At 40.7% G+C, this 19593-nt stretch overlaps 1 protein-coding gene across 1 annotated transcript; it reads left to right on the top strand.

Moving 5' to 3' along the window:
* The first annotated feature begins 8793 nt into the window (after window positions 1-8793).
* LOC107192314 (acyl-CoA synthetase short-chain family member 3, mitochondrial) lies at window positions 8794-19134 on the top strand. The gene is made up of 12 exons (XM_015581528.1): window positions 8794-8908; window positions 13606-13771; window positions 14084-14373; window positions 14907-15003; window positions 15260-15468; window positions 15731-15959; window positions 16738-16848; window positions 16929-17128; window positions 17298-17443; window positions 17519-17741; window positions 17945-18120; window positions 18313-19134. Exons 1-12 carry the CDS (start codon window positions 8794-8796, stop codon window positions 18406-18408), a joined length of 2058 nt encoding a protein of 685 aa, XP_015437014.1. The 3' UTR covers window positions 18409-19134.
* Window positions 19135-19593: the final 459 nt, after the last annotated feature.

The raw sequence follows: 19593 nt of genomic DNA, 5'->3' as shown, positions 1-19593 counted from the left end.
CGGAGGTGTGTAAACATTGGGAACTTTTAACGTTTGTTCGGCCCCTGTGCGAGAAAGTGATCCAACGTGAATATTTTTTCGGGACGTTCTTTCGGTAATTCTGTTTTCTAACAAAGAAAATGTAACGTCGTGGGATTCAGTCGGGGAACAGACTGAAAATAATTATGAATTTTTATTATTTTATCGCCATTTCCGTATGTATAGTGACGAATGTTGAGCGTTAATATACGTTTGGGACGAATGTAAAATATGGCAAAGGCGGTTATAAAATTGGGGGAAATTGACTTCCGCGGAGGATTTCTACGTAATCATACGACACTGACATTAATTTGTAATGACTATATAATGCAATTCCGTATTGTCGGCATTGTTAATGGTACAATCGTATTATGTATACTTTGTAGCAACGACGTCGAGGCATGGCGTAAGCAGTTAATACCGCGAAATCCACTCCCCCTCCCGCCCCTGTAAAATGATGATTGAATTAAAAACGATGAAAACTCGTGTAATATAAAACTTCGGGAAAGTAGCACTAAAGTTGCGATAAAAAGTCCAGCGAAAGTCACGGATCGTGATATTTAAATGAATGACTAATAAAGACCGCGATACGAAACAGATTAAAGAATTGATGGGGAAGCTTAACGAAGGCTCGATCAAAGAACGTGACAGTATTTCTTTTTGTGATCCCCGTGAGTTCATGCATCGGTTTACGAAAAAAAGAACATAATAAATATATCGAGTCATTTAGATTGTTTCAAATAACAAATAACTATTTTTACTTTTCATTTTAAATACCGAATAAGAAAATGTCAAATTATCTAAATAAAAATCGATTCAAATAATGCCCAACTCCGACCACCGAGAACAGTTAAAAAACAATTTCATTCAATGAGACGAAAATAATAAATAACGCGTAACCTATAATAATCAACAAATAATTAAAATTGTATTCTCCAAATGAATGGTTCTATTATTTCAGATTATTCATTTAGACATCTTGAAATAACAAATACCTATTCCTGCTTTTTATTTAAACATACCAACGAAAAAAAAGTATCTAATCATATAAACAATGGCCCCTCAAGTAAAATTTTCTCCCCTCAGCACTGACAGCCCGAAAAATCGTCGTAACGTTCACGAAAATAACGATATATGTACCTATTGCCCAACTCCGTAGATCCAATTAGCTGCAGCCGATCGAAGTTTCCAAGATCAGTTTGTCGCGATCCGTTCCGGTTCTGTCACCACTTCTCTTGCCTGGCGTTGCACACGGTCTTAAGTGAATACCACGAGGAGTTCGATGATGGATTTTCCGCCGATGACGTCTACGTGATCCAAGGGTATGGTTGATAGTGGTGTGATTCGCGAGGGTCCCAGCCCCTTAAATACGCGTCTTCGTTTGTCCGCGGCCATGCGCGTTGGTCCGAACGGGGCGAAATCGCACGCATATATCGCGCACACCCCTAACCACGCTGTATTGCTGGTCCCCCCCTCGCTGGTTGACGTACATTTTCAATTTTCCCGTGACACTGTACGATGAAAATTTCATGGGTTACACACGCGGTCGTGGTTGCGCAATAAACACACGTCCCACCCCTATAATACAGACCACGGACACATTGTGTTTGTCGCGGGCTTGGAAACGACATTTTTAACGGGAGCGCAACTGGTTGCAGGGAGGAGCTTCCTCCGTGGAAACGACGACTATCGTCAATATTTCAGCAGGTCACCGTGGAACTTTCGAATTGGAGCCTGTTTGTTGAGCCGTTTAGCAATGAGAATCTTCGAGGGGAAGGGGGGTTGTGGATCAACGAAATCCTTGCAGGAATGTCGAAGAATGTCGAGGTTGCTCGAATACGTAAAGCGTACAGACAATAGCAACGATGCATAAATTCTTAAAAAATTAAATTACATTACCAGCACGTATTCTAAGGAAAATATCCAGGTAATTTATCATTGTTCCACCGTACGAGGTGCTATTGATCATTATCGAACGGAACAAGGGTAGAAGGTCGATGATACAGTCCGTGTGTATCATTCGGTCGGTACGAGAGGAAAATTATTGAGAGGGTATTCGTGGTGGGGGGTTATCCTGGTTTTTGGTCACGCACCCCTCGGGACACCGAACAGTTTTTGTTACGAAATCGCCGGTTATACCGTCTGCTCGCGGTTACGTTCCCCTCTCCCGAAGTTTCGCGATTTAATGTTTCAATGTTTTCCCCGATCGCAGTGCTCCTCCCTTGTTTCTTTTCGTATTCCTCCTGACACAGAAACCTTTTTTTTTTTTCTTCGTTCGCGGAACGTCCCTGAAAAAACCAGGGCGAAAGAAGAACCTTCGGAATTTTATTTCCCTTCGCGATATTCTAACCTACCCCTTTTTCCCTCTTTTCTATTCTCTTCTCTCTTCATCTTTTCTCGTTTCATGATCGAAAATAACGCTCGTGCACGCCCCTCCATACGCTCACAAGTATTAGGACAGTTATGGAACACCTATGCAACAAATGTTACGGGGCATTACGATATTGTTTTCAAATTATTCAAATTTATTTCAAGGTAAATTTCGTATCACTTTAAATGGATTGTAGATTTATTTTTGTATACTAAATGGTAGTTAATACAATATTTTTCTCCTCTTGGGGGTGGAGGGGGGGGGGGCAAAATTTAATTTGTTTCGTCTAGGGTAGGGTAAAGGCCAATTTTTTCCATTTTCCTGCGCCCCCTTCCCCTGGCTACCCCAGTGTTAGGAGGTCTTAAAGCTCGATGGAAAATGGCTTGTCATTTGTGAATTGAAACACGTGACCTGAAACAGAGGAAAACTCTGCTTAGTTCATGATCCACGCCCAGTTTAGTTCAAAACGTAAACCACAACAGACGATGTTCGTAGTCCTAGTTTTAGTTACAGTGAAAAAATATTAGTCGGTTGAAGTTAGTGTGACGGGGTAAGAGAAGAAGGTCTTTCTGTTCTAGGAGTGTGTTTATTTTCGGTTATTTTTCGTGGTAATTGTGGACGATGTGCATGATTGCATGTGATATGTGCTTGAGAAGATACACGGAACATCCAACGTGCGGGTAATAGACAGTGAAATAATACTCTCACCAGACTTAATCTTGAAATTATCATACGGAAAGAATACTTTTGCTTATAAAAGGAACATCGCTAGAAAACGCTTCTTATTATTTTTTGCGCCTTAATAATGTCTCCTTATGTAATAATAATCATTCAATGGTAGTGTACGTAATACATATATCATCCAGAGCTCGTTCAAGTATCTCGTCAAACGTAAAAAAACAAAACAAAATAATTCATCGACTCGATTTATCATCATTTGCTACCCGGGATCCGCTCGAAAATCGCAGCGTAGTGTTTCGGGATATGAAGTCGAGGGCGAAGTTGCTCCGTATTCTTCGCGAATGTAATCCCGCCAATACCGGGGACGAGAGCTGGTCGTTAAGTAAAACGATTCGACGTGAATAAAAGGTGAGCGAATGATCACCGTGAAATTTCGAGCCAACGAACCGTTTTACGTTTACGTTTACTCTCAGAGGAGAATAAAAAAAAAAAAAATCACCTCCCCGGAAGCGATCTCGCGAAAAAAAGGATCGAAGCAATTTTCCCGTGATTAAAAAAAAAAGAACGAGACACCGCGGTGTACATACACGTCGGGATATTGATATGTATCGAAATAATATGTATATATATTCTGGGAATAAATCTGCTTCTAATCTGAAGAAACAAACAAAGAGAATTGGGAATAGCATTGAATATCCTATACGTTGATCGTTGATTGAACAGCGATACACGGTGGACGATTAATAATAAAGAAGAAATCGGAACGGGACACGGCGCAATAAACCACGGAATGGCGAGAGATGGGCAAACAACCGGGGCAAAACGTTCGGTAAACGAGATCGTCTTTTTCGGCGATAATGATACCAGCGAGCGAGGGAGGGGCCACGGAAAACCGTTTGTTTCCACGTAACGGTGGGCGGACGAAAAAGGTGACCCTGTGGTTCGCCGAATATGGCTTATCGCATTTCTTATTATTCTTTTCGGGATCGAATTCCTTTCTTTATGGGATGGGGGGGGGGTTGTAAGAAATGTTTGTTTAATTACGAGTTTAGAGTCTCATCAACAGCCAAGGTTATTGTTTTTATCTTTCAATTTTACATTTTAAGAACAGCTTTTACAAAGCCTGTATTCCACCTTTAAATACTTTTTACGAATAAACGAAACACATTTTAAAACCAAATTTCATCGGGGATAAATACATTTATCGTTCAGTTTTCGTGAGTTACGGTACAATGGCCTGATAGAAAGAGTTCAATGAAACTGAGAGCTTTCATGAACAACAACCGAGAAATATACACTGTAATCTCATTATTCGACGATCATTCAGAAAAATTCTCGTTAAAAGCGTTTACAAACGGGCATCGTTGTTATTGGAAAGTGCCGTAACACGTAATTAAGAAATGTTCCATGAATATTTACAGCGCCGATATATGCAAATTACGAATAATTACAATGATGCACGAAAACATTTGCATTTAATGTACGTTCCTTGTCCATCGAGGCGACTGTTGTTTTATTTTTTTTTTCTCCCGCGTACAATTATTTCTCGGGCGTGTATTAGACGATGGATCAGGAATCAAAGAAGAGGAGAGCCAAAACCGCGAGATGAACTACTCCGTTCAGAGGGTTCCAGTCCGGTATGACCGTTCCTAGGAGGAAACGACTCTTTGAGTGCCTCCGGGATACTTGATCGTTTCACAAAAATTATATTACTGGGGTTATTCTACTTCGACGAACGGTAATGGATCGATAGTTTATTTTACGTGGTGAGGTACTATTTTGGTATAGGAAGTAACTTTGCGCACGTAAGTAGAGTTTTTCATTTTCTTGTCAATAGAGAAATAGAGAGACAGAAAGGGAGAGAGAGACAGTCTGTATAATCTTCCACTTTTAAGTGCTTTCAGCTTGAACGTATTTAACGCGGGAAAACAATAGACTGATTACCATAACGATTCTAGAGTTAAGGGCACCTATCTACACGTGACCGATTTCATTGTGCGCTGTAGATGCTCGAACGTAGTGAAAGTATATGAAAATTCATGGATACTTTCGTTTCGATAACACTCATACGATTAGTCATACGACTTTTTTCCCTGAATCGTAATATACTACGTACGTACGTGTACAGATTTCAACGGCTATTAACTACGACGAATACTTTGTTTCTAAATATTAACATATATCGATATTAAATATTCGAATTAACACAATCGATTCTTAATTATATATTTTCATTATAGAAATTTGTAAACTTTATTTCACAACCAATAGCTTACATATGTATATTATAATCTATCGACGAATAAAATATGTTTCCTGCGATTTTAACTCACGCCGGCTTGATATTACAAAATTTTACGAACCGAATTTCTGAAGCTGCATATACGCTAACACCAACAATAAAAATCTAAACAAGTCACGGTATGAGTTCGAAATATTATATACATATATACCATAAAATACTTCGTCGTATTCTAATCTAAAAATTCGAAAATAACCATTCATCGGTTTCCTCGGACCTTCACTATGACCGTTTAAGGGTTAACAGAGTTGATCGAGTCGTTTGGATCAGGAGCAGTCGATCCGATCCAAATCACACATACTCCCCCGTTTCATCGATCCTTCTCAACCGATCGCAAATAAACGGCGAGACCCACGAAATAACCGATACATCGGCGAGGAAAATGGCTGGTGTTTCGGTCGTTCGGACGAACGCCAGCACAACGAACAATCTTTCTTCCATAATCGTATGCGACGACCTACGGATCAAGATTTATTCAGGAAGTAGATCGATCACGTGACCAAATACTTTTACATACTGTCGAACCCGCGGCGCGATCCGTTCTCAGTTTCGTCTTGGGCCAATTTCGATTCGCGTGAACCGAGAGGGATATACACACACACGACACCGTAGGGACCCGCCGTGTCCAGTCTTCGATTCGTGATCCAAGTTTACCTCCGATTACAACAAAAGAGAGCCGTTAAGTCATACCTGAACACCCCATACTCGACCAGGATTCGTTTGATTCGAGCCAGCCGGAAGAGTTTTTCCGCTAAGTTTAATCGTAATGGATTATCCACGTAACAACGGCTGGAAAGTTTGCCGTGGGACGTCTTAGAGGCGTTTCGAGAATATCGAGCCACGATTTACTGCAACGTGATCCGTGCTTGTGATCTTCCACAAAGGAACCAAATCGGTAAAGTACCACCGTAGAGAATAATCAACCGATAACTGTGACCGACGGAAAGGGAGGCGTCGAGACAATCGTTGAAAATTATAAATAATAATAATATCTAGGTCTAGAGGACAATATATATACTACATAATTGACCGATACTACTACACATAAAGTTTAACAAAATTTACTAGGACTATATAAAGAATTATAAAAATGAACGATAAAAAAAAGAGAGAAAATATACAAAAGTATTTATTAGAATTTTCAGAAAGTTACGATTATCTAGAAAGAAAGGGGGTTATTTAAAAGAAAAACAGTGTTGAAAAAGTGACACGCAGCCGGTAACCTGTGCCACGAGAATCTGTTAAAAATTTTCCGAACTTCTTGTTTCGGTATTATTAAAATCCTGCTCGCCGTCCGTTTGAACGATAACGGACGGGATCGTTAATCGATGCAGGAACCAGGTGTCATTATATCGTGTTACTTTTATTAACGATACGCGACACGGGACTTTGACCTTTATTTGTTCATTCTGTTAGACGATCGGAGGCGATTTGCATTCGACGGCCAGGGACCGCTCGAACACCATTGAGTCGAATATGTACATACAACGGACATCGACGTCTCGTACCTTTGTTTGCCCCGGGATCCACTGTACATTTTCGAGCGACGTAAATTCAACTTCAGAAGATTCAAATTGCAACGGACCGTTTAGGTTAATCCTACGTAATTTAACTGTAACTCCTCTGTCCTTTTCCCGTTTATAAATTACTAGCTTTCTGTTTTGCTCGCGTGAAGTTCGGGACTTGGAAAAATTACTTTTTTTCAAATAAAATTTTTAAATCGAATCGAAAAGAAAGAAAAAAATAGAAGAAGAAAATATATTATGTTATTACATTTATTCCCCGTTATTCGGACAACTTTTCACCTCCTGTAGATGGAATTTCCAAAAAATTCCTAGAATTACTTTCCAGACATTTGTATAAGTAGCATTTTAAAGTAAAATACCAGTGGGATATCTCTAGAAAATATATTTTAACCCTTTTCACTTTTAGGGGTTGAATTTTGAAATATCCTTTCTTAGCGGACGGACGCCTACGTGATAAAAACAATTTACGTTTCAAATGTCACGTTCCTAGGTTAAACGGCTTTGCGTTGATGATCCAGTCAGTAATGACTTCTCCTTTTATACACATAAAAGTAGAGATTATACATACAAAGTTACCAATGGAAGGCGAATTTCTTTTCTCCGAAGAAATTCGTTGCAACTTAACACGTAACACCCTTTCGAAGGGAATCAGTTCGTCAAGAATCCACACTTCGTCAAGTGTCGAGATTCGGATGAAAAATTTCGGCCACCTGCTCGAATGTATTTTCTGTTCGTGAACAGCTTTGATCCTTTTTCCAGGTCTGTGGAGATAGATTTTCCTTTTTTCATTCGGATAAACCGTCCGAAATTCCATCAAATTCGAGGGTGGGGGATTTTGCGATTTGATACAAGCTATCTATAGGCCTCTCGACGTGACAATAATATTGGGTACTGGAAAACACGTGTCTGTTAAATAAACTCTTTAAAATCTGACACCCGGTGAGGGTTGGCTGTCGGTTGGGAGAAAGGGGTGTCTTGACCCCAATTTTACGGTCTCTCCGTCCTGCGGAGAGTCTATAACATACAGGATTCTCGAAGACACATCTCTTTCGACCCTTGTTCCGATATGTTCGTTTCGTTCTTGACCCTCTGTGATATATACATACACCCTCGCTCGTAACTAGTTACAACACCTGTGGTCTGTACGATGAAAATGTGACCTTTCGTAAGAATTTGATAGGATCAGTCGTGAGTTCGAAAATTATTATACATTTTTATATATATATTGTAAAGAGTTTTGAATTATTTAAATCGATCCCCTCGAATAGCTTCGAAACCGTTAATGTTACCGAAGAAAGTGCTTCAGATAAAAATTGAACTTTGGTTTCGAAGAGGGGGGAATAGTTCGATGTGAATAGTTTCTTTTTGTAGTCGGTGGAAGATATACGATGGTCAAATTATCCATGTGTCAAATGTATAATGTATGTATGTCACAATATGTCATCAATACATACTGTCAATGATTTCAAAGATATTCAAAGGGACTCTATTTAAACAACTCACCCTACACTTACATATCAGGCCACGTTTATTAATTCCATAGTAGTATAAGGCGTTGTTCGTCGAGCTTTAATATCCTCCAAGCAATTTCGATAATTCAAAGAATTTCTTTCAGGCCTTCGGCTATTTCGTAACGGCTTGTAACATTTTACTGCATATTCAATATCTCTCCTAATAAATAGTTTTACGGGCGAAAGTTTATGTACCTTGTCCCATTTTATATTTCGACTAACTGCGTCTTTTTCTCGAATTTCTGGAAGCTGTTTTATCTCATCCGACATTTTTCTTCGCAGCGTGTCGTTCGTCGATCGTGAGGTGGTGGAGCAGCCAAGGGAAGAATCGTGGATGGACCACCCATATCCTCGTGTATCCATTGATATTCACGATTCTCCACGATGCTGCAAGAGCTGAACACCGATTTCTTCAAGGCACGCACTCCGGACACGGAGAAGACGAGCTTCCAGTCGATCATCGCCAGTTCGCGAACGCTGAGGAAGGGCGACGGTTCCGGTGAGTGTTTTTCTTCCCTAAAACAAAACAATTGTCTCAAGAGAGAACGTCATCGCAGTAGAGAACGAACACACGGGGGAAAATACGGTGGGCGATGAAATTATTAGGAAAAATATGTTTTTTCTTCTCTTTTGTTTCTTGGTGCTTTGCGTAGAAATGAGATCACAATATACTAATAATAATGTTTATTTTAAAACTTTTTGATACAAAGATAGTATGAATATAAACAAGGACACGTGAATAAAAGATGAAAGAAAAAAATACAGTAGCAATGGTAAAAATATAACAATTATTTAAGACTAACTAATAATGTGTGTCTAGATGATCCATACACTGGATGACATTTTTAAACAATTGTCCACTGAAAGTACATAAAGCAAAAACAACTTAAACCTAGCCTGTGTGTAATTATAACGAAAACACAGTTAAAAATCGTAACATCGTCGATTTATACAGGTGGGCTCTAATAATTTGATCACCCACCGTATTCCTGGAACATTTCTCATTGGGCAACGATGTTTAAATTATCGAACCCTCGAGAACGACGGTCGTTTCTTTCGTTGTCTTTCGATAAACACGGAGAGGGACTGTCTTTTTTTCTCTTCGAGAAAAATAAATGGATCGAACAATTACCGCGAGAGATGAAAGAAGGTTTTCTGGGAAAGGAGTGATCGATATTATAAACAATTCGGAGTAACTTCAACCGCGAACGATATTTTACAAACGGAATTGTAAAATCTATTTACAGAGATGCTTTTGCGCCATTTTTCTGGTCCGTACTGAATTTCTCGGACCAACAACAATTATTTCAGTTCACTCACTAGATCGAATATGTACTAGAATTTTTACTTTCGAATATTACTATGTTTAATAGTATTATTCTCCCATATAACTAACATCTGGATAACTTCCCTCATCGGTGAATCGTCTGTCACAAACGAGTAAAACGTAGTAACGATGAAAACGAGTAAATATTTTCGTGTGGACGACAAACAAAATGGCGTCGTTCTCGCGTCTCTGTCACAGATGTCACCTCGCGAAGACAATTCAAAACTTAAAAGTCATTACGTTCCCGATTACATACCTCGATCTCGCCGCCGGTTCCGCGGACTGGTTAAAGTTAAATTGCGTTTCCGCGACAGAAGCAACAAAAGGTGAGGGCAGCAGAGGGAATAGAAAGGTTTTCCTGTATCATGAAAAACGCGTGTGTGTGTATCCTCAGCGGAAAGTAATTTCTGTCGGCAGGGCCGTTTCTGGCGGGGGTGTAAAAGGTACCCCCGCACCTGGGCGGCCGTAGATCGTATATTATATGTAAAATTCTAGTTGGCAAGTATAATACTCAAAACTTTTTTGAACATTTTAGACAAATAGAATTCAATCAAATTAATTTTATACGTAATCTTTGTAACACTATTCATATACAAGAATGAACTATCTTTATCGACAGCCCAAAATAGTATATGATATTTAATCGTATTTATTGGATTAAATTCGTGTAGGTAATTAATAATTGCAATTCATATACCTCTTACATGATAAATGTTTAAGAAAAGCTATGTATATGTATAGATGTAAAAACAAACACTGCATAACAAATTCTTAATTACATAATATTAAATTAATAAGGGCGACGATACTGTTTTTCTACTTGGGCGGCCAACAACTCAACGGCCCTGTCTGTCGGTATTGTTCGTTATTTTTCACCGCGTGCGTTACGCCGCAACGCGTCCCGCCAGTGGAATTCGATTCCTGGAAACGGTTTTCGCGCGCGAAAGCAGCTGCGCGAAACAGACGCCGGTACGCGAAATCTAATTGTTAAGTACACGGATAATGTCCATTAACGGGATTAAATTGTTCCGACGCAGCTGCTATTTTCCGTACGCGCGTTCTGGGCGTTCACGCGTAATTCAACGGCGAACGAATCGTGCCTGTATCGTGAACATTGTGTGTTATCGGTCGCTGGAAAACTGAGGTAGGATTCTTCGAGGAAAACAACAGTCTTGAAAGGAGATATCCATGACACGGGTTTCTCTTCTAGATCCATTTTACGAATAGAAAATACAATTTGGTCTTTCGTTGAGAACACGGGCGACTCGCTCTACTGGTATGTCGAACTTAATATACTGTTTACTACTGGAGCCACAAGCGTAACGTCTCCGGCTGCAAAGGCTCTCCAGAGTCTCCAGAGCCCCGAGATCGCATTGCTGTCCACGCTTTTTGAGAAGGCGTTACAAAATTTTCGGAGAAACGAAAGAGAATCGTGGACATGTCGAAGGTACGCGAAAACACGTGAAACTTCGATAATTGTTATGAGCGTCGTTAGAAACGAAGTATCGATCTGTAGCGAAGATCTATCGACCGTCGAAGGGATCTGTAACTGTGGCAACATTTACCGACTTCAATCAAAGCTTCAACATGTGTATAACGAATATAAATCATCGAAATATATTAATCAAATTTTCATTACCGCCTTAGATCAACAAAGTTGAAAAAATGCGACATTTATTATTTTCTTCGCGATTCCGACCAATTGCAACTTTTTCCAAATTTTGTCGACACTTCACTTAGTAAACTAGTCCTAACTTCATAAAAAAAAGAACTCAAGTCACTTGGTCCGGTTTTAAAAAAATTGTTCCGTTTTATAGGGTGTGCGACGACTTATTTGATTCACTGTACATTGTACTTGTCCGTTAACAAGCATGATAGCGAAAATTGTTCGACTTGAATTAACCATATACGGAAACAGAAACACGTGGGCGAGGAGGGCGAGAGGAAGGCGCGAAAGGGCGAGGGGCGGGGGGTGCGGACGGCGTAGGAAATTACTATGAGCTTGGTATATCGGACGACTCTGTATGAATAATTCATCGGTGTGAAAGTAAAGCAAAAGAGAGAGAAAGAGAGATAGAGAGAGAGAGAGAGAGAGAGAGAGAGAGAGAGAAACGAAAACAATGTATCGGGTAAAGACAACGTTCCTGACGCGGGACCCTTTAAATATTCATGGGAACAGCCACGGTCATATGACGCAGATTACGAGAAATCAACGAGCTATACCCTGAAATTACACGTGATATCTCTATTCTCGATCGATAATCGCGAAAGACGCGAACATTCGAACCGGGATGAACAAGAATCGCGGGAAACTCCAATGACTGGTTTCGATCCTCGTGATCACCCCACGTGTTACGAGCTTTCATCGTACGATATTCAAAGATCGAGTCCACTGTCCGATCGTTTCGAATTTCCAGGTGATTGTTTAATCAAGAAATCACGTGCGACGTACTCGGGCCCACTTTGAAGCAAGGCGGAAATGTTTTCAGCACCTCGTAAATTTGTTTTTTGTTCGAGGAGTAAGGTTACCTGGATTGAAAGGGTGTTCTGATACGGGCGCCTTTTCTGTACTCGTCGACAAACTGCCGCATATTTTCAATGTACAATATTTATATTCAAATTGAAAATTATTATTCCATAACGCTATTGTTTCTATTATCATCGCTATTATTTCTACTGGACTTTAATCCATCCGTCTCGAACGATTTTCAAGAGATTCGGGAGGTGGAGGCAGGGAGTCGAGTTGGTCCGCGTTCAGACACAATTCTTCCGCCCCAGATACGTACATACATACATACTTACGTTCACTCTGTCGAAGCGTTAACGTGAAAATCGAAGGGCGACCGTTTCCGAAAAAAGAAAGTTTCGGGGGTGCGTGAAGACGCGTTTCGAATAACGGGGCGTCGAATCGTGGTGTACAAGTCGATTACCGTATAGCTTGTGTGGGCCGGAAATCTGGCCATGAAATTCTGATCCGATAAAATCCCTCTTTTTCCGACATATGTATCGCCCCTGTTGATTTCCCAAAATACATCGACGGAGTACGGATTTTCCAAAGCAGAAGTTTTGCCCGTCTTACGCCACTTCGGTCGTTTCAACGAAATTCAAACAGCTTCGTAATCCTTACTGACTAGAGTCGTCGATCTGTCGTGTCTTGACAATGTATGGCCGACTGTCGATTGGCCAGGTACTTAATTAATTTTTCCTCTCTGTATGATTCTTCGATATACATAATTATATTCGCACTGGACAATTCCGATCCGATAGATCTTGTTACATAATAATTAGTAAATTAGTATAACAGACGGTGGGGACGTTTTAAATCGTTGCTACCGCAAACGCGAAAGCAACAGGTGCCATTTGTACGGCGATCGATCTCGTTGCTTTCGCCGACGAAACTTTCTTTTGTTTAACCCTACCGAGGAATCACTTATTGGTATTTATAATTCGAGTAGTCAAAGTACGTAGATGCACGAGAAAAATACATATTAATCCCGTGAACAACGATGATGGAATGTAATTGACATTTTGAACCGAATTTTCGAGAGTTTCGTCCAACTCGATAGCTCCCAATGATTTAATTTGAGTTTACAGTTGTTTATGCAAATTCGAATGAAAGGAAAGCTGAATCGACAATGAAATCTGTTCAAAAAAACATGGGCTAAAGTATACAATTTATAACAAAAGATTCTAATGTTCTCAATATATAGACCAGGTGTCCTGTTACTTACGAAGGGTAGCGTATATAATAAATTTATCGTGAATTCACACGTAATTCATTATTCCCCGCTGTGTATACACAACAAGACAATCGTTATTCGCAACTTGCAGAAATTTATCGCCGATTTCTATGTGTTTTCCCCTTGCAGATTACATCGTCAGTCCCCATTACAGACACAGTCCCGCGTACGACGAGGCTTATCAGAACTCGTTGGAGGACCCGGAGAAGTTTTGGGGCGAGGTGTCACGGTGCATCGACTGGAGTAAACCGTGGACGAAGGTCTTGGACAACACCAGGTCGCCATTCACGAAATGGTAACTTCATTTGTAATGTATATCCGTCGTCGGGCGATCGTCGAGACTCTGTACAGCTCGTTAATCTTTCATGAATCCATCGGGTAGTATTTGTCCGTGAAACGACGCCTTCGTACGATAACCCGTTACAAAAGAAAAATGATAAAAATCCTTCTTGGTGATTTCGAACGATAACTCTGTTATTAAAGAAATGGCAAAGCCCTAGTTGATGCATTTAAACGATAACTCCGTTATTTAAAAATTGTAAAATCCCACTTAATGAATTTGAACGGTAGCTCGTTATACAAGAATATGGTAAAAACACGTTGGTAGGTTCGTTGGCGGGGAATTGAACGCCTGTTACAACGCAGTGGACCGCCACGTGCACGCTGGAAACGGTAACAAAACGGCGTTGATCCACGACAGCCCGTTGATCTCGACGATACGACGTGTGACGTACAACGAGATGTTCGAGAAAACCTCGAAGATGGCTGGTGCTTTGGCCGACCTTGGCGTACGAAAGGGTGACGTGGTTGTCATCTACATGCCGTTGATACCCGAGACGATAATCGCCATTTTGGCGACCGCGCGTCTTGGTGCGGTTCACTCTGTTGTGTTCGGCGGTAAGAATCGCTTTGTTACACTCGCTACACCGTATACAAGTATCCGGGCACAGTGTATTATCAATATTTGAATGTATAATGGACTTTTACGATATTGCCGCTTTCACGCAGACAAATTCGCTCGCTAAGGAGGTACTATTTTTCTTTGAACAAGTTTACGACAAGTTTACGACAGTAAATGATCTAAACCGCATAGAAGTACCTACAATGGAAGTTAAAAGAAGGTAGTTAAAGCTCTTGATTCTTTCGTATACATACATACGTAGTATATTCCATGTGTACAATTCTTGTTTAACTTTGGCCATGGTATACTTTTATCGACATTATTTGTTAAGAATTTGTGTTGCTTCCTAACAAATTAAATGTATTCCATTTTGATAAATGAGAATAATAAGAATCTCTGAAGTCACATACACTCATAGAATATTCATAGATTTCCATCATAAGTGTCCGGATACTTACGGACGGAGTAGTGTACATCCTATGGCCTATGTTCGATTCACTTGTTCGTTCTCTATAAGTACTATTCGCAGGATTCGCCGCGAACGAGCTCGCCACACGGATAGATCACGCGAAACCGAAGGTGGTGATCGCCGCCAGTTGCGGCCTGGAACCCACCAAAGTCGTACAGTATGTTTTATCAGTCTGTCCTCTTGCCTATGACACGCTAGAACCACCAAAAAAAAAAAAAAAACAGTCGAAACGACTGGTTCGTGAACTTTTATAAAAAATTCTTAAGATATAACGATGTATTTTCCAGCAATTCTTTGCGACTTTTATCGCCGTATGTATATAGATATAGAAACACGTTCGACTTCGGTAGTTCTAGCATTCGAACCGTGATTTTCTCTTTGTACACGAAACTGTCTAATCCACGCGCTCCCAGATACACCACAATGCTGAACGCCGCGTTGGACATCATTTCCGTGACGAAACCACGGTGCATCGTATTCCAGAGGAGAAACGCGTGGCTGAGCCCGTTGCTCCCGGATCAGCTCGACTGGGACGACCTGATGGAACGATCGAAGCCTCATCCGTGCCAACCGGTCGAGGCGAACGATCCTTTGTATATTCTGTACACGTCGGGCACTACAGGTAGCCTGATTCTGCCTACGTTTAGGGGTTTTTAATTTTTGGGTCAAACTAATTTTAAATGTAATTAAAAAACGAATTGATTGGCCGGTCTCGTAGTTCGACTACAATCGTGGAGATTGTGTCTCGAGTGTCGACAAATTTTTGGGGGAAGGGGGACCATTTCGTGGGAAAATTGAACTCTAAAGGATTCTTGCGATAACGTTCCGGCCCGCTAGAATTATAGACAATATGGGACACGTTCAAAGAAACTTTCTGCCCGAAGGTCAACCGAAAGGGATCCTGAGAACGGTCGGCGGACACTTGGTCGCTGTTTGCTGGACGATGAAAACGGTTTACGGGATGGACAAGGATTCCGTTTGGTGGGTGGCCTCCGACATGGGCTGGGTGGTCGGTCACTCGTACATTTGCTACGGGCCCCTCGTCTACGGCGCGACCAGCGTGATGTACGAGGGAAAGCCTGACAGGACACCCGACGCAGCCCAGTACTTCAGGTTCGAATTTCCCTACGAACGACATAGTCGACGGACAGGCTATATGTTGACATTTTGATCTATGTAAACACACACCCTGCCGTTCATAAATGCAGTAGAATCGTGATAACTGCTCGCTAGATAAATATCCATTAGGAATGCTCCAACTGCTCACACGCACTACTTATACAACACGTGCACCTCACTCTCTGTCGCCTTCTGTAACTAATAATTGGCTCGAATGACGTCCTATTACCTTTCAATAATTACCCGTTCCTAGAACTGCTCGCTTCTAGAGCCCCAAATGCAAGAAATTATCGCGAGTTTACTGTATCAGGACACCTGGCCTATACGAAGAAAATCTGACGTTTCATAAATATTATACATTTTGGTCCACTTTAACTTAATTCATGTATGTATGTAACTGTTGTCCGTCGAGCTTCAAAATTCAGAAATTGTTCTTAAATTTTTCTCCTCAAAACTATGAACACGTTTCCGATTTATGGAGGTACTTTCTTAAGTGGTTTAATATAGGGAACTTTCGCCTATGAGGTGCGGAAATATTGTCAGTTTACGATGACTGTTCCAAGATAGTCCCGAAGTTTCGTACATTTATCCAGGATTTACTGTATTTATTTCAGACCTTCGACGATCTCGTAAAGCCTTATTTCGTTCACTTTGTATACGACACGTTTTAACTAACACGAACAGGAATGTGTTATGGACACCTTGCGTGTCCTTGTCCGTTTCTATAAGATGACACAATTTGAAATTGATCGAAGAATCCGCGTTTTCGCAGGGTAATCGAGCAGCACAACGTAAACGCGCTGTTCTGCGTGCCGACAGCCCTTCGTGTCATAAGACGCGCTGACATGGACGTGGTGAACGGTCGAAAATATTCCACGGAATCGTGAGTCCTTTAGTCCCGTAAGAACGAACTTAGATCGTTAGGATACGATGAAAACACACGTGCACGATACTCCGTTACAGATTGAAGACGGTGTTCGTCGCCGGTGAGTTCTGCGACTACGAGACGAAAATCTGGGCGGAACAGGCATTCAAAGTGCCCATTCTGAATAATTGGTGGCAGTCGGAGACCGGACATCCGATCACAGCGTTGTGCCTGGGATACGACCATCATCCCAGTCTCCCGAAAAACAGCACCGGTCTGCCGATTCCTGGTTACCACAGTACGCTCCGTTTTCTTTCGATGATGCTTTTAACCCTCCTCTTGTCGGACTAGGGTCGATTGAGATAAAATATCTTCGAGACACCATTGTATCCTACAAAAAATATTCCTTGAGAATTTTCTAAAGAACGTAAGGGAAATAGTTTACAAGCGAGGCTCATTTCTTCCAGTCGATATTTTACGGGAGGATGGCAGCAAGGCCGAGGCCCACGAGCTCGGAAGAATCGCCATAAAATTGCCGTTACCACCTGGCTGCATATCCACGTTATACCAGGCCGACGACAGATTCAAGGAGATCTATTTCTCGAGGCATTCGGTAGGCCCGATTTTTCATTGAACTTGTTCGACCGTTCGTTAGCTTGTATTACCATTAATACGCGCGATCCGTCAGGGTTACTACGACACCATGGACGTCGGTTACAAAGACGAGCGCGGGTTCGTTTACGTGATGGCAAGGGACGACGATGTGATCAATGTGGCTGGTCATAGATTATCCACAGCAGCGTTGGAGGACGTTATTATGGCGCATCCGGATGTGACAGATGCTGCCGTTGTTGGTGTACCAGACCCTACCAAAGGAGAAGTCCCTCTGTGTCTTTATACAATGAGACCAGGTGAGAGTTTGGGGAACATTATAATGATATACGTATTGGGCAATCGGTACAAGTAATTAATATTATTAATATCGGAACTGGAAATTTTAATATTGATCTCGGTGAAATTGTTACTCTCTAATACTTACGAAAGAATATGGTAACAGGGAGCCTGTAATAAATCGTGTCGTTGAGATTATCCGAGAATCCGTTTCTCCGTACAGAGGCGACAAAGAACGAGGAACAGATCAACGAGGAGCTGATATCCGGTGTAAGAAGTCTGATAGGACCGATAGCGTCATTTCGAACCGCGGCCGCTGTACGGGATTTACCTCGAACGCGTTCCGGAAAGATAATTCGCAAGTCGATCGCGAATCTGGCTCGCTCGAAGCTCGTCAAGGTGAGGTTCCGCCTTGATAATAAGATGAACGTTTTTTTTTTTTGTAAAGTAGGTGACGGAAACGGAAGAAATGTGAAATGAAATTTTCTAGATATCATTTACGAGATAAGAGTATTTATATCGTTTATTCATGTTCACTGTTCGCAAAATCGTAAAATATATACCGTTTCTCTTCATTTTATCCCATTTTAGATCTCAAGTACAATAGAGGACGCGTCGGTGTATCGCGAGATAAAAGAAGTACTTCAGAAGCTCGGATACGCCAAATTAGCGCCGGATCCTCAATGATAAAGTGTAGTTAAGCTTTTACCATTTTTTATTATAAACTTTCTCTGTTCTTCATAATAATCGTATATAAAATGTAATAAACCTACATACGATATATTAGCTGTGACACGCAATAGGAGTGTGTGCTTGAGAAAGACGCGTCCGATAAAACCTCTAGACCATCCGACAGTTAATACTTATAAAATTGCACCAAGGACTATTTTCTTCTCTTTTTTTTTGTAACATTGTTTTGGAACAGTACAATAAAGTGAACAGCTTTAAAAACACTTGTCGGGGTCTTCGTGAAGAACATATGTAACGAGGTCGAGGTTTCAAGCAACTTAATCGTAGCTTCGCTCTCACCGTTAGGCCTTTTCTTTTCTACAATAATTACATTCGAATGATTCGGTAAAAGAAAAACAAAAATAGAATAAGAAAAGACTATTTTTAGTAAGCCCTTATTACGTTGGTACTTCTATTCGATACAAAGCAAGAGAACCAGAAGAGAAAAAGGTGTATCTCGCCATCTTGCTTCGATGTTCCAATTGTAGTATCGTATATTACACAATTTTAATAATACAACAGATTCCGTGAAACGAGCGTTAACGAACAGCTGATAGAAGTGAGATTGATTTGGTGACGTTCTATTAATAGGCTTCGTTGGATAACCGGTAAAGAAACGTGTAGAGATTTACAATTTAAAGAAAACGAACGATGAGGATGACTAACGTAGAAACATCTCTGAACCGAACGGCACAGAAAGAAATGAAGCAGTAATAACGTGTAAAGAAAGCACTCACAACAAATGTCTGCTTTGAAAATTGTCTATATTAACTTTCTTTCGATTAAATCGCGACATTTAATTTGTTTTCGTTTGTTTCTTTTTGTATCGCATTTATAGCTAGAAATCATTCGAAACTCTTCGGGAGAAGCACAATGTTAAGAACAATCTGGTGTTATTAGACACGTGGTACATCGACACAATTACACGAACGTTGGCGGCGTCGAACGCGAATCGTATATTTTTCTCACGGAACAAGTACGTGCAAGAAAAAAAAAGCAAATGAACCAACCAATATACAACCGTATGAAAAGCCACCTTAACATCGAAATTAGTAGAGCACAATTTTTTTTGTTGCAAATTTGTTTTTAATCACAATGTAATAAGAAACAGTATAATAATAATAATAGTAATAATAATAATAA

The sequence above is a fragment of the Dufourea novaeangliae genome, unplaced genomic scaffold (assembly GCF_001272555.1).
Source record: "Dufourea novaeangliae isolate 0120121106 unplaced genomic scaffold, ASM127255v1 scaffold335, whole genome shotgun sequence".
In the NCBI taxonomy this organism is placed as follows: Eukaryota; Metazoa; Arthropoda; class Insecta; order Hymenoptera; family Halictidae; genus Dufourea; species Dufourea novaeangliae.
Note: the sequence above shows the minus strand (reverse complement) of the source record. Positions and strands in the feature narration are given on the sequence as shown.